The 12,076-nt window shown below is 37.7% G+C and overlaps 1 protein-coding gene across 1 annotated transcript in view; it reads right to left on the bottom strand.

The window, feature by feature from the left end:
• Window positions 1-681: 681 nt before the first annotated feature.
• The window catches only part of FAM171B (family with sequence similarity 171 member B), a 37,552-nt gene continuing 26,157 nt past the window's right edge, over window positions 682-12,076 (bottom strand). Inside the window, exons 6-8 of the mRNA XM_065068921.1 lie at window positions 8,770-8,886; window positions 7,828-7,951; window positions 682-7,563 (exon numbers count right to left, since the gene is read on the bottom strand). Of these exons, the coding sequence (XP_064924993.1) occupies window positions 6,228-7,563; window positions 7,828-7,951; window positions 8,770-8,886 (1,577 nt within the window). The 3' untranslated portion in view covers window positions 682-6,227. The remainder of the gene's footprint in view (window positions 7,564-7,827; window positions 7,952-8,769; window positions 8,887-12,076) is intronic.

Raw genomic sequence — 12,076 nt, 5'->3', positions numbered from 1 at the left:
GCCCCCCAAGGCAGGAAAACCTTTGCAGTGTGCTTGCCTGCAGTCTTGCAGGTTTTCTGAACAATGGTGAAAATACTGAAATGTGGCTTTTGTGGAAAAATACGAGTGTTTTAAGTTAAGTCAAAAATAGGACATTACACCCTGAAGTTTAACTTAAGCTCTTCTATATCAAAATACTGTCTTGTTCTTCTACCTGGATTTAAGTATTTGAGCTTAATTGTATCTGGAATCAATGCCTCTGTCTTATGTAGTGTGCAGACTTACAGCAATAATCTTTTCTTTGTTCTCAGAGCCACAGAAAGTCTCTAATTGAAAGAATGGAGGAGGGATTAGACATAAGAACAAAACCTGAAATAATAGTCTTCTATGGTTACCCCTTTCCAATTGCAACAAAATGAATTTACACAAGCAATAATCTTACACAAGCTGCACTAACCAAGAAACAGGAATCAGATTTAATACGGATATAGATGTTTTTCTTCAGCAGAAATGAAACAGAGAATGTAACTGAATTTAAATGGGTAAACCTAAGGATAACAACATTCTTTTGTAATGGGAATTATGGTGATGACGAAAATACACATTTTTAGTGCTATTTAGCAAAAAAGTATGAAGTAAAAGAGGTATGTTCTTGAACAACGTATGACTTCAAAGCTGTTCAAATAAAAGTTAAGACACCAATGACTTTTTTAAACTTTTATTATATTGCATAAGCTATAACATTTTACAAATCTTACATTTTAGGCAACAGATACACTGAGACTGTAGTAAATACAGAGATGAAAATACACCTCTGACAAAATATAAAAAGGTAGAAATACTTAAAACCAGGATGCTGAACATCAAGAAAGTTTTACATAAACAATATCCATACTAGAGTGTTTTTGAAAATGATTGCCCATGTAATGAAGTGTTTGTTGAATACAAGGCTCCAACGTGCAAGGTGGTGAGCACAGTCAGCGCCATTAGTTCACCTGTGGTTCAGCATCTCAGAGCCAGGCTTTTGATGAACTCCATGCTCTAATAAGCACTAAAAAGTACCTTTCTACACAATAAGGTGTTGTAAAAATATTAGTGTTTTAATATGGACTGAAGTGCAACAAGTGCTTCAAAGGAACTGGATCATTTAACTGGGGAATAAAGTACCAGTACATGGAGGTGGGGGGTGGGGGAAAATATAGGAATGTTCAATAAATCTTAAACTGAATGAAAAAAATTCATTTGGTAAAATAATTTTCAAGCTGAGAGTGCTAATACTAAAAATAATGAAATAGTTTTCCCCTGCCAGTCTTGAAAAAAAAAAGTGAAGCCGTTGTTTTTTGGTCATCGGAACACACTGAACACTGCTTTTAATAGAAAATGAAGGTCAGATTAAAGTCATTTAAACCACCTTTCATATAAATTCTTTAACACACATATAGCTGCCTACTGTTAGAAGTGTGGCACAAATTAGTGCAAACTACTATGAAAGAATGCTCATTTTTAATCAGTAGGTATAGGACTGTGCTTTGCATTATTCCACTGAAATTAAAAAAAAAAAAAAAATAAAAAAGCAGAAGCTTGGGTTATATAAACAATACAGGTTAGGCTCCAAATTGAGATAAAAACTGGTTCTAGAAAATAAGAATTAAGTACCTATCTCTATATACTTTGTACTTCTACTGGCAAAGGATGTTAGCAGCTAAAAAAAAAAGGATTTTTAACATGATAATAGTTTTTATATACAAACATATATTAATTTTGGTTTTGAAGTTAAAATCCCAGTCAGTTTCATACCTGTAAATCCAGTGACTTCAGGATGCTTACTCTTGACATATGAAGTTGAATGAGATCACGTAGGTGCATTTTTAAAAGGTAATACTGTTCACATTGCTAAAGATATATTTTTTGATTTCTTTTCAAACAAAGTACAAAAAAACCCCAAAAAACAAAAGACAACAGGGTTTACAACAACTACCATTATAACTGACATGCAGGAGTCAGTATTCCAACATAAAGAACACTAGATCTGCCTTTTAAAATACTATAAAAGCTACATAATTTTAAGTATGAATTGAGGTTCTTTTGGCTAACAGAAAAAAAAACACAAACATAATGTGCTTTTCAGATAGTCAGATGTCTCACTGATAAAATAAGTCTGGTGAAAAAAAAGGCACTTCAGCAGGCTTATTTACCTTTCAATTTTCCTAACATGCAGTACTAGACAACAGATATAGTGTACTGCCTTTTAATTTGTACAGCATTAGATGGGTAATTAGACTGGTGCCCATTCATTTCATCCTCTTTGGTACAAATTCCTGCATAAAAACAAAGCAGACAACTAAACATCTTCATTCCTACATCCTGGATTACTTTTTGTGCATCATCTCTAGCTCTACATTGGTAAATAATGTCTCTAATTACCAAATTGATTGTGCTTTCAGGTTTGTAAGATAGAGTTGTTTTATTTTCTGACAGTACTGTAATTTTTTTTCCTGTTAATCAAATGGAATATTTAGGTGATTCCTCCATTTTTTAAAAATTTCCATAATATGTGACATTTGATAGCAAACTGAGAATTACTGCCAATTAGCTTATCCTAGGTAACATATCCAGATTAATGTGCATATAGCTGCAGACTATTTAGCCTTAATTTGTGATACATCAAAGTACTGATCCAAGCCAGCTGACTTAATCTGTAGAAACAAGCCTTGACTAACTCCATTAACCACCTTATCAAAACCAGGGAAGTCCTGGAACTGGTTATAACCTTCTGCAAGAAGAATCTCGACATCATGTACTGCGACCACAGTGAGGAAACTCCTGGAGTTTATTAACTGCTTTTTACCTTAAATATATGACAGACTTTGGTCCTGACTATTCTGTACCTACCCAACACCTTTCACTTAAAAACTGTACGTACGTATATGCGGGTTTTTTGCAAAAGCTGATAGCTCAAGAGGCATCCTGTGAAGAACTGAGACCTAATTCTTGCAAATATTTGTATTCTTCAAAAAGAATTGATTCCACTGAAGCACAAATACCTAGCAGTTTGGAAACAAGCATCAGAAAGAAGCTGTTAATATATCCTTTCCAAATTTGCCACTCATTTCCCTCTCCTGAGCAGGGGCTTAGTTAAGGGTGCTTCAGGCATGGCCCACTTCTTGTTCTCAAAGTAATCAACCTGCAGACTCAGAGAAGGTAAAACTGCTGAATTTCTCCCTGGTCTTTCCAAAAGCAGTATGCCATGAATCCTTGCCACTTTTTGTATGGACCTAATTCTAGCACTAGCATTTGAGCACTCTGTTCGTGCTGCAATACTGAGCCAACAGAAAAAAAATAAATAATAAATTCAGTCATTCCTATTAATTCATATGTTGATATCATACATAGAAATATAGAAAAGCATTAGTTTGACCACAAATTTCATGATCACATTTTGTCTTTTCCACATGTTACACATCATGTATTGTTACCTCTGTATTTAAATTCTTAGAACTCAGTATAGCCAAACTCCTTTTTTTGATGATCTAAAACCAAAAAGAATTCCAGCTGCTAATAAGTAATAAAGGTCTCCAGTGCATAAATTCCAACATACAGTTGGAAGATGAAGACTCAGATAATATATTCTGTACATACTGAATATAAATATGAAGAATAATTCTAATAATTTTAGAGTTATATAGAGTTTTTAAAATCCAAGATTAATGCTCATGGTAGGGCCAAGGAAAAATTCCCTGTCATTGTGTGGTTAGGGCCACCACCTCTTTCCATGTGGCATTTATCTTTGCAGATACAACTGCAGCAATAATTTCTCTCTACAGAATCTTTTGATCATATTCTGACACAGAAAACAAGATATGTATTTATTTTTAATATAAGACTCAACTCTAGAAAAGCCTTTTCAAGTGTTACCAGCAGCATAAGACATTATGCGAAAAATTCTAGCAAGTTACACACAGAAAAGTTGGTGGATGGGATCTCCAAAGCAAGCAAAGACAGCTGTCACTTGACTGGCATGGAGAGAAGCAACAGCTAATGACAGCCTTGGAAAGGGTATCACCAGAACTGCAGCAAGCGCTCTCCAGAAAATCATTTAAATATTCTGTTAAAAGAAATGTCCACACCCTTGTTTGGCAAGGGAGGAGCTACTATCCATTAGGGATATCAATCCCATGTACGATGGAGTGCCTGTTTTTCAGAAAACTTTATCATATCTTTCTTCCTACTACCGAGAAGCCCAGCAGCCAGAAACTCTTCCAAGAAGATCTGTTCTGTTCTGCCTTGCTTTGTTGGCTACAAGCTGAAGTGCCTCATTGATGTATAGCCTTTAAAGGGGCCATTTGGCACTACCGTATGTGCAGGGTTAAATTGTGACTAATCCAGATAGCCACAAGATCCTTTAGAATGATGGAACAGAATCAAACCCTGCCCTTTGCTCTTGATCAGCTGTCAGAGCTGACGAGAAGCTGCGTGACATGAGTCTGTCTTTTGGCACTGTTACTTTCAAGTCTCAAAGTTATAACTGATCTTCTCAACATTTCTAATCTTTTTACTTTGGTGCCCAGATACCCACCTGGATGCAGAGCGAGAACACTGGAGTGCAAAACTTCATTCCTTTGAATTCACATGAATAAAGTCATTTACAGGAGTCTGTATCACAATATCACAGAATGTTAGGGATATTTCCCTACTCTTGAGTGTACTACAGGGCAGACAACCGAGTGCAACTCACCCCACAATTCAGATGCAGGCATCTTGGTATAGAACCTTAGCCAAGCTCCAAAGGAAATGTTTATAATGCTTTTTTAGGATGATTTATAATCAAACTGCCAAAGCCAAAATGCTGGAACTTATTTCACCAGGGAAACAACTTCAAAGCCACAGAAAGACATTTGATACACTATATGAAGCACATTAAGGGATGCATCTACTTTTCTGTTAGCCAAAGTTGAAGCAATCACTTTGACGAGATAAACATTAAAAATAAAGAATATTCTGATGGCCTTTTCCTTCCTCTATACATATCTTAGTTACATTTCATGCATTCATGACTTTTGGTAAATTTAACTCTGAGTCGTAAGTACTATATATATTGCATTACAGACCAAATTTTGCGATTTGCTCTCATGTTCATAAAAACCCCCAACTTTTAAAGCCTGTTTAACCCCTCTGCAATGCACAACCTAGACAAAAGTAGCTCAGGCTGGCAAAATGTAGGCACATGAACCTCCAATGATCTTCCATTTTTTTTAAACATAAAATAAAAAGCAACCATGACAAACTTCCTTGCTAAGAAAAATTGTTTCAAAGGCATAATTTGTCCAAGCTGGTGTATTCTGATTCTGGGACAAACTCTAACTTACAAACCTGCAGGGATTCAAGAGTATGTTGTGGAGCTCAGCTTGCCCAACAGCATGCAGAACCGAATATCTTAACTGAGAACAAAACCAAGACAAGACACTGGGATCAGGAGTAGCAGCAGCTTTGAGTGCTACCAGAACCAGACCTTTTCTGCTGGACGTGGTTGCTTCATAGCAGATGCCAATCATTAATGTCCACAGCTTGTAAAAAAGCAGATGGGCAACATCTGAAGACAGCGGGGACCGTGCACTGGCCACAGAGTTTGGATAATTCCCCCTTCTGCCACTACTACATGGAATGGCAACCATTTGCACAGGGATGGGCACACAGGGAGGGCAGCAACGCTATGGAGCTCTGCTGGTAAATCCAACAGAGCTCGTCTGCTGGTGTCGTGGGACTAACGGATGAAACATTTTACATTATACAAAGAAGTAGGAACAGATCGCTAGAAAAGTTCACATATAAAATACTGTATAGATGGTCACATTGATTAGGAATAAGGCTGAGGAATGGCTTTAACAATGCCAACACAACAGCAACAAGTACGAAAAAATTAAAAGGTGTGCCTACATTTCTCACCGTGCATTCCCAGAGGTGTGTCCAAGAATGACAGGCTAATTAAAATGTGGGCCTTCCCTATACTGCCAGCAAAATTAGGAACTGGAAAATCTTAATAGTTGCATTTCCCTGTTTTCAATTCACATTGAATATCAATTGCCCAGTTGAAGTTTAGTAACTCAACCAGTATCTTAAAAAAAAACCAGTAACTTTGCTCATTACTGGAAAACAACATTTCCCTTGTAAACCCAACACTGCAGAATTACAGAAGCAGCCAAGAGGTCAATAACCAGCAAAGAGAGCAACACCACAAAGCACATTGTGTTTTAGTTTATAGGAACAAGTGGCCGCTCCTCTCTTTTCTTCCAGATATTGGTTTTGCTATCTCTTTTTGTAATAGATGGTCTGTCCCTTTTTTTAGCAGAAGGGATACCAGCTTCATGACTTACTGATACAGTTTTTCTTCTTAGACCTTCTTCATCATGCTGGTCCATGACTGGCCCGTTCCCTCCATCCAGAATGGGCCTCACAGCCTGGTCCTCTGGAGTGCAAACAGTGGTCCCACTTTCACTGCTACTCAGATCCAGATCTTCCAGGTCAAGGATCTTAGAATGTGGCATATTTTTAACGAAAGTTTTCTCTCTCTCCAGTTTCCTACTAGGATGATGCTCATTCATGTCCACACCAGAGTCCAGACTGGTATCATTACTCTCTGTTTTTCTGCCCTTTTTCAGATCTATGAAAGAATGCCTCACTTGAGCGATCGGCTTTCCATCCAGCGACACAAACCATGCTCGAGGGTGCGGAGATGGTTTTCCTTTAGAGAGTTCCAATAGTGTTTGCTCTGAAATACCTTGGAGTTCAGATGAAAATGGAGTCATTACAACAGCTTCATTCAATGTCCCAGGAACAGAGACAGACTCCAGTAAGCTGTTAGTGTACCGGCCCCAGTTTGATGTTTGTGAAGGTAAGCCCTCTTCACTATCCAATGCACTGTTTTCGTCTCTGCAGGCGGAAGGCTGTGGATGAGAGTGCACTGGCATTTTTGGTAATGTTTGCATGTAACTCTCGCGATTCACGGGTTCCACCATGGGGCTATACACTAACTGCCCTTTTCTTGGCAAAGTTGCTGATTTAGCAGGATGCAATTGTTCTGGGGAGTGGAAAAGGTCAGAGGTTTGAAGAATAGCGATGGGTTGATTGTAAACATGCATTAGATGTTCTGGGATATGGGAAAGCCCATACATCTCCTCTTTCACTGAAAGGTATCTGTTTGGGTCTTGAATGTCCCTAGGAGCCTGGGAAGTAGCACTGCTACTATGCTTCGGCTGCTGTAAATTCCTAAGTCCAGCATTAGGCTCCAATGAATGGCCCGAATTTCTTGCCTGACCAGTCTGACAGGATGACTGATAAGAAGCATCCTCTGTGTAGATTTTAAAGTTGTCTCGTGATTTTCCATCTTCTGTGTCTATAGACATCCTTCTTTGAGGGCTGTATGAAGAAATCTTCGGTGTATATAACTGTGACTTATCCTCCAACTTTAAAGACCCTTTGACAGCACTGATGTGATTTATGTGAGTTGTTGATGTTGTCTGGTCTTTTTTTATGATCTCCAGCTTAGTTGTATTTTTTTCCTTCTTTTGTGCCCGACCACATTTGTCCCTATGCAAAAGAGATGTAAGGTGACTGTACAGCATATTAGGAAATCACTAGACTCTAGTCTACCAAAGCTGAATATTAGATTTTGGTAAAGAACTTACACTGTACATCACAAAATAAAGTTCTGTAATAACTGTAATTTTTGAAGAAATAGTAGGCTACATATTATAGTTTACCTAAGGAAACAAGTCTCAACTTCAAAAGACTATTTTATCAACCTTAAATTCCATTCATGCTGAGCTTCTTATAGCCTCTCTTTTTGCTTACCTGCAATAACAAAGAAGAACAGCAAAAAATCCAATGATAATGACAACAGTAGCTCCCAGTATGGCTGTAAGGAACACTGTGTGATAGGCTGTTATGTCCTTGGAAACCGCACTAATAATGGATTCTAGATTGTCAAACAAAACCAGGCAAGTATTAGTTCTCAAAAATATATAATTTCCCTTGATATGCAGAGCTGTAGCTAATGAATTAAACTGCAGTTTTCCAATGATTTTGTGTTCCTATGGCACTATGTTCATCCTTCCCTTTTCACCTTGCTATCTCAGCAAACTAGTAAACATACAAACAGAGGTTACAATATAGTGGATCTTCAAAGGATCATCTCAAGTACTAACACCTTGTCATGACATCTACTCAATTTCAGTCAAATTACCTGTGTATTAGTTGTCCAAACTGACTTTGAAACATGGTCTACGTTTTCTATTTAGTGCTTCTGTTGGAAAGTACTAGTTTTAAATTTTGACATAATATTTCTCCAATAAGAATCCCTTCATATGAATTTCCAAAAAATGCAACAAGTCTATGTAAAACAGAATCCCCTGGGATGGTTCTACCCAAGTCTAATTTTCTTGTTTTATTTCCTCGTGTCATATATGATCCTCAATACTAAGAGATACAGCCCTGCTGATTTTCAGACTCTATAGTCACAGCTCTCTTGCAGGCTTCTTCCAAAAGGTGGCGACAGAATAAACATGTAAGTTCAAATAAGTACAGTCTAGACTTTGCCCCTTACAACATTTGAAGTTCTAGGAAATGGTTACATGCACAAAGACACACTAGCAGCATTCAAACAAAAGTTATCCAACTGTTGAAACTGCATGTCGTTTTTTCCTTTCTGTTGTAAATAAAGCAATCAAGCTAACAGCCTTATGATACATTGTAAGTTGGGTTACTCAGTAATTTCTTTGCCAGTTGTTGCAGTACCTTTTGTTCCAGGCAGTGGAGCTGCTATCCAGTAGCCCAAGTGTTGAGCAGTGTATGTCCAAACTAACTGACCATCTGCTTCCTTCACCATTCCCAGCCCACGGCTTACCCAAGCACCTGGAAATAAAAAAAAAAGGGCAAAATATTATAAATGCCATGTAGGATCTTCTGTACCTCAAACCATTAGCAATTAAGCTATTACCAAAAATACACAAGGTCACAAGAAAACCTGAAACTTCTGACCTACATGCTATTCATTACACAGCTTTAGCTAAACACACAAACTTTCTCTCTTGACAATTTCATTGTAAATATCCCAGTGTGGACATTTACTTTGAAACTAAGCATCAACATTACTTACCATAATTAATTTAATACAATTCATTTTCTATTAACAAGTGTCTTTCATAGATATGCACACAAATCATTTGAAAAAAATCAGATTATATGAGCTTAAGCATGTATGAAGGCCACTACTAAAAAAAAAAAAAAATAAAAAAAAATCAAGGAGCAGGTGATTTAAGCATATGAATACAACTTCAACATTAGCAGCACTTAGTGGAAAAGCATTTTAATATAATAAACTACAACAGGATAAACAATGTTTGTCTTGAGTGTTTCTGTCCTGCTCCCTGCCCCAAGGCAGTAACAGTTCAATTAGCCTAAGGAAGGTCTATCATTAAGACACAGATCCCACACCATCTGTTTGGCAATGCAAAGGACAGGTATCGTGTTATGCCAGCTTCTACAAATAATAAAATCATGCAGTAGAAGAGACAGAATTGTACTGAAAGCACTTGACCACATTTCTTATGGGCCATCTGTGAAATTCTCAAGACAGAAAACAACCTCATAAATAACCTTACATTTTCAAAAGCAAATATTGAGAAGAAGGGAGAATGACTAGTTTTTTTAGAACAACAATAACCAAAGCATGCAAACAGTATAATTCATGTAAGCCCTGTAAGTTTCATTTTCCTCCAGGACCTTTCTTTCAGCAAAGCAAAAAGAAGTATCTACCAGACAGGAGATAAAGATGAGAACTGACAACATGCCACATATGTGCGCACACAGACACACACACACAGTATCATCCAGCAGTAAAACTTGCAGCCTCTCCTGGTGCTTGTGTGGGGTGGCAGAGGGAACAGCAGCCACCACCTGCAGAGGTGGCTTCTCAGGTACCTGGAAAACCCCTTGGCCAGACTCAGGAGCAACACCAGCCAGAAGGGTCTTCCACCCTGAACTCTCATACGGATGCAACAACAGATCCTCAAATTCTCTGTCCCATCAACTCTAAGGCAGGATGTCACTATACTCCAAAACTATCGTTTTACACGTACAGAGGGTGGGCTGCTTACAGGCAGATTAAAACAAACAACCAAACAAAAAACCATAAATTAACACATACAAAAGGCAAAAAAATGTCTAGGTCTCCAAAAGTTCTATCTTGACTGACCAAGTCTATAAGAAGCTGCACAATCTTTGCTGTCCTCTTCTGTAAATTATATCTTCCTCCAATATACTCCACAGAAAACAGAACTTATTAAGAGAAACGTTAACATGTGATTTATGAGTAAGCATATATTCACTATGATTTACTGGCAAACAGAGGGATACTGTTCCCAATTAAATGTTGCAATGCAAGCCTTCTTTTTTTAATTCTGTTAAATCCCACATAATACTTTTGGTACTAATGAGGCAATAATTTAGTAGAAAGGAAACCACATTCAATATACATCAACAAATTCTGCATTTACAGCAGCTGGAATATAGTTTCAAAAGCTCATTTTCCTGGAACAATCTCAGTACTATGACACTTGGAGTAACCCCAGGGAATGCTGCACGAGCAGACATGCAAAAGCAGTTTCTATTATTTTTTTCTGGCGCATGTGGATCAGTCTACAGAACATCAAACACAGACCTATTCCTTTACCCCTAACAATACTAACACGGAAGCCCTGATTATCATTATGACATATTACCTAAGGACTTCAGAGTTTATAAGTGCGTGTCAGCATCTTGCTGGGGACATTCTACATGCAACATCCTGGATGCCAGAGCCTTATCACTCAGTGCAGTGACAGCTCTTCATCTGAGTGGGGGCTACTGCTCCTTATGGACACTCTCAAATGCTTGCTAGAGAGCTGAGGTGGTCAGCTGTCCTCAGTCACCTGAACCTTGACTAAGGAATGCCTTGGTATTACCCAGTTACGTTCAAAAGTAGTTTGCACATGTCAGATGAAAGGTAGAAGAAACATATTTAAGAATACATATTCAGAACAGTGAATACTGCTGCAAATTTTCACTGCAGAGAAGAGTTAAGGAAGTGGAAGAAAAAATGGGAGTTATGCCTGAAATGTCTCTCGTTGTCCAGAGCCCTCCTTGTTCTTTCCTCAGAAAGCAGCAATGAATGCTCCATGCGAACACCACAACTCAGTGAGCACCCATCACAAACAATTTACATTCACAGAACCTTTATCAGAGTCCAAGAGGAAAACAACTACTGTTTTAATTGTTTTTATTGGGTCAGCATGCCACATTCCTGCTCTTGCTCTATCCCTAAGGCCAACACACCTAAGTAGGCACGCTGAGTAGGTCCCTCAACACCCACACACACCTTACCCTGGTTTATACTCTAACCTGACCCTGTGCCGAGCTGCTCTAGCTCTGTCAACTTTTATTTTTAATAATGTTGTTGACCTAAGATTTCTGTTTAGTGACTTAAAATAGCTCAGCTTTAACTTTCCATTTAGCTATAGCTTTATTCAGCATGACTGTAGATAAGGATAGCAGCAAACAATCATTGAAGCTTATAGAAAATTTTAAAAAGAAGTACCAAGGCCTAATTTTGTTCTGAAACTGTTTGTTATATTTTCAGGGAATACTGTTTAATTTAATTGTATTGATTTTGATGAGCAGAGGAGCTGGCAAAAGTGGCTGTGGCAGTAAGGAATTAAAACATATTGTGCTATTTGACTATGTCAGACTAACCCCGCTTTTTTGATGAAGAATTATATCTCTTATCACCAGTTAGTCCTCTGAAGTCTAGGTGTATAAATGGACTTAATCTTTTATGTCAAAATTATTTTATTCATTCTCTCCCCAAGAGACAAGCTAGCCAATTTTTTATTAGCATGTTCCTAATTCAAATTAACGTTCTTTGGTTGTTCTTCATTACGATGATGAGTTTATTTCTCGAACATGTAAACAAAGCTTTGTTAGAGTTTGTTTTCTCCTGTACTTTCAACAGTTGAATAACAGCTTTTTGCCTTAATAAGGAGTAAGACACTTACCTCTTCACTTG

This window comes from Columba livia, chromosome 7 (assembly GCF_036013475.1).
Source record: "Columba livia isolate bColLiv1 breed racing homer chromosome 7, bColLiv1.pat.W.v2, whole genome shotgun sequence".
Classification (NCBI taxonomy): Eukaryota; Metazoa; Chordata; class Aves; order Columbiformes; family Columbidae; genus Columba; species Columba livia.
Note: the sequence above shows the minus strand (reverse complement) of the source record. Positions and strands in the feature narration are given on the sequence as shown.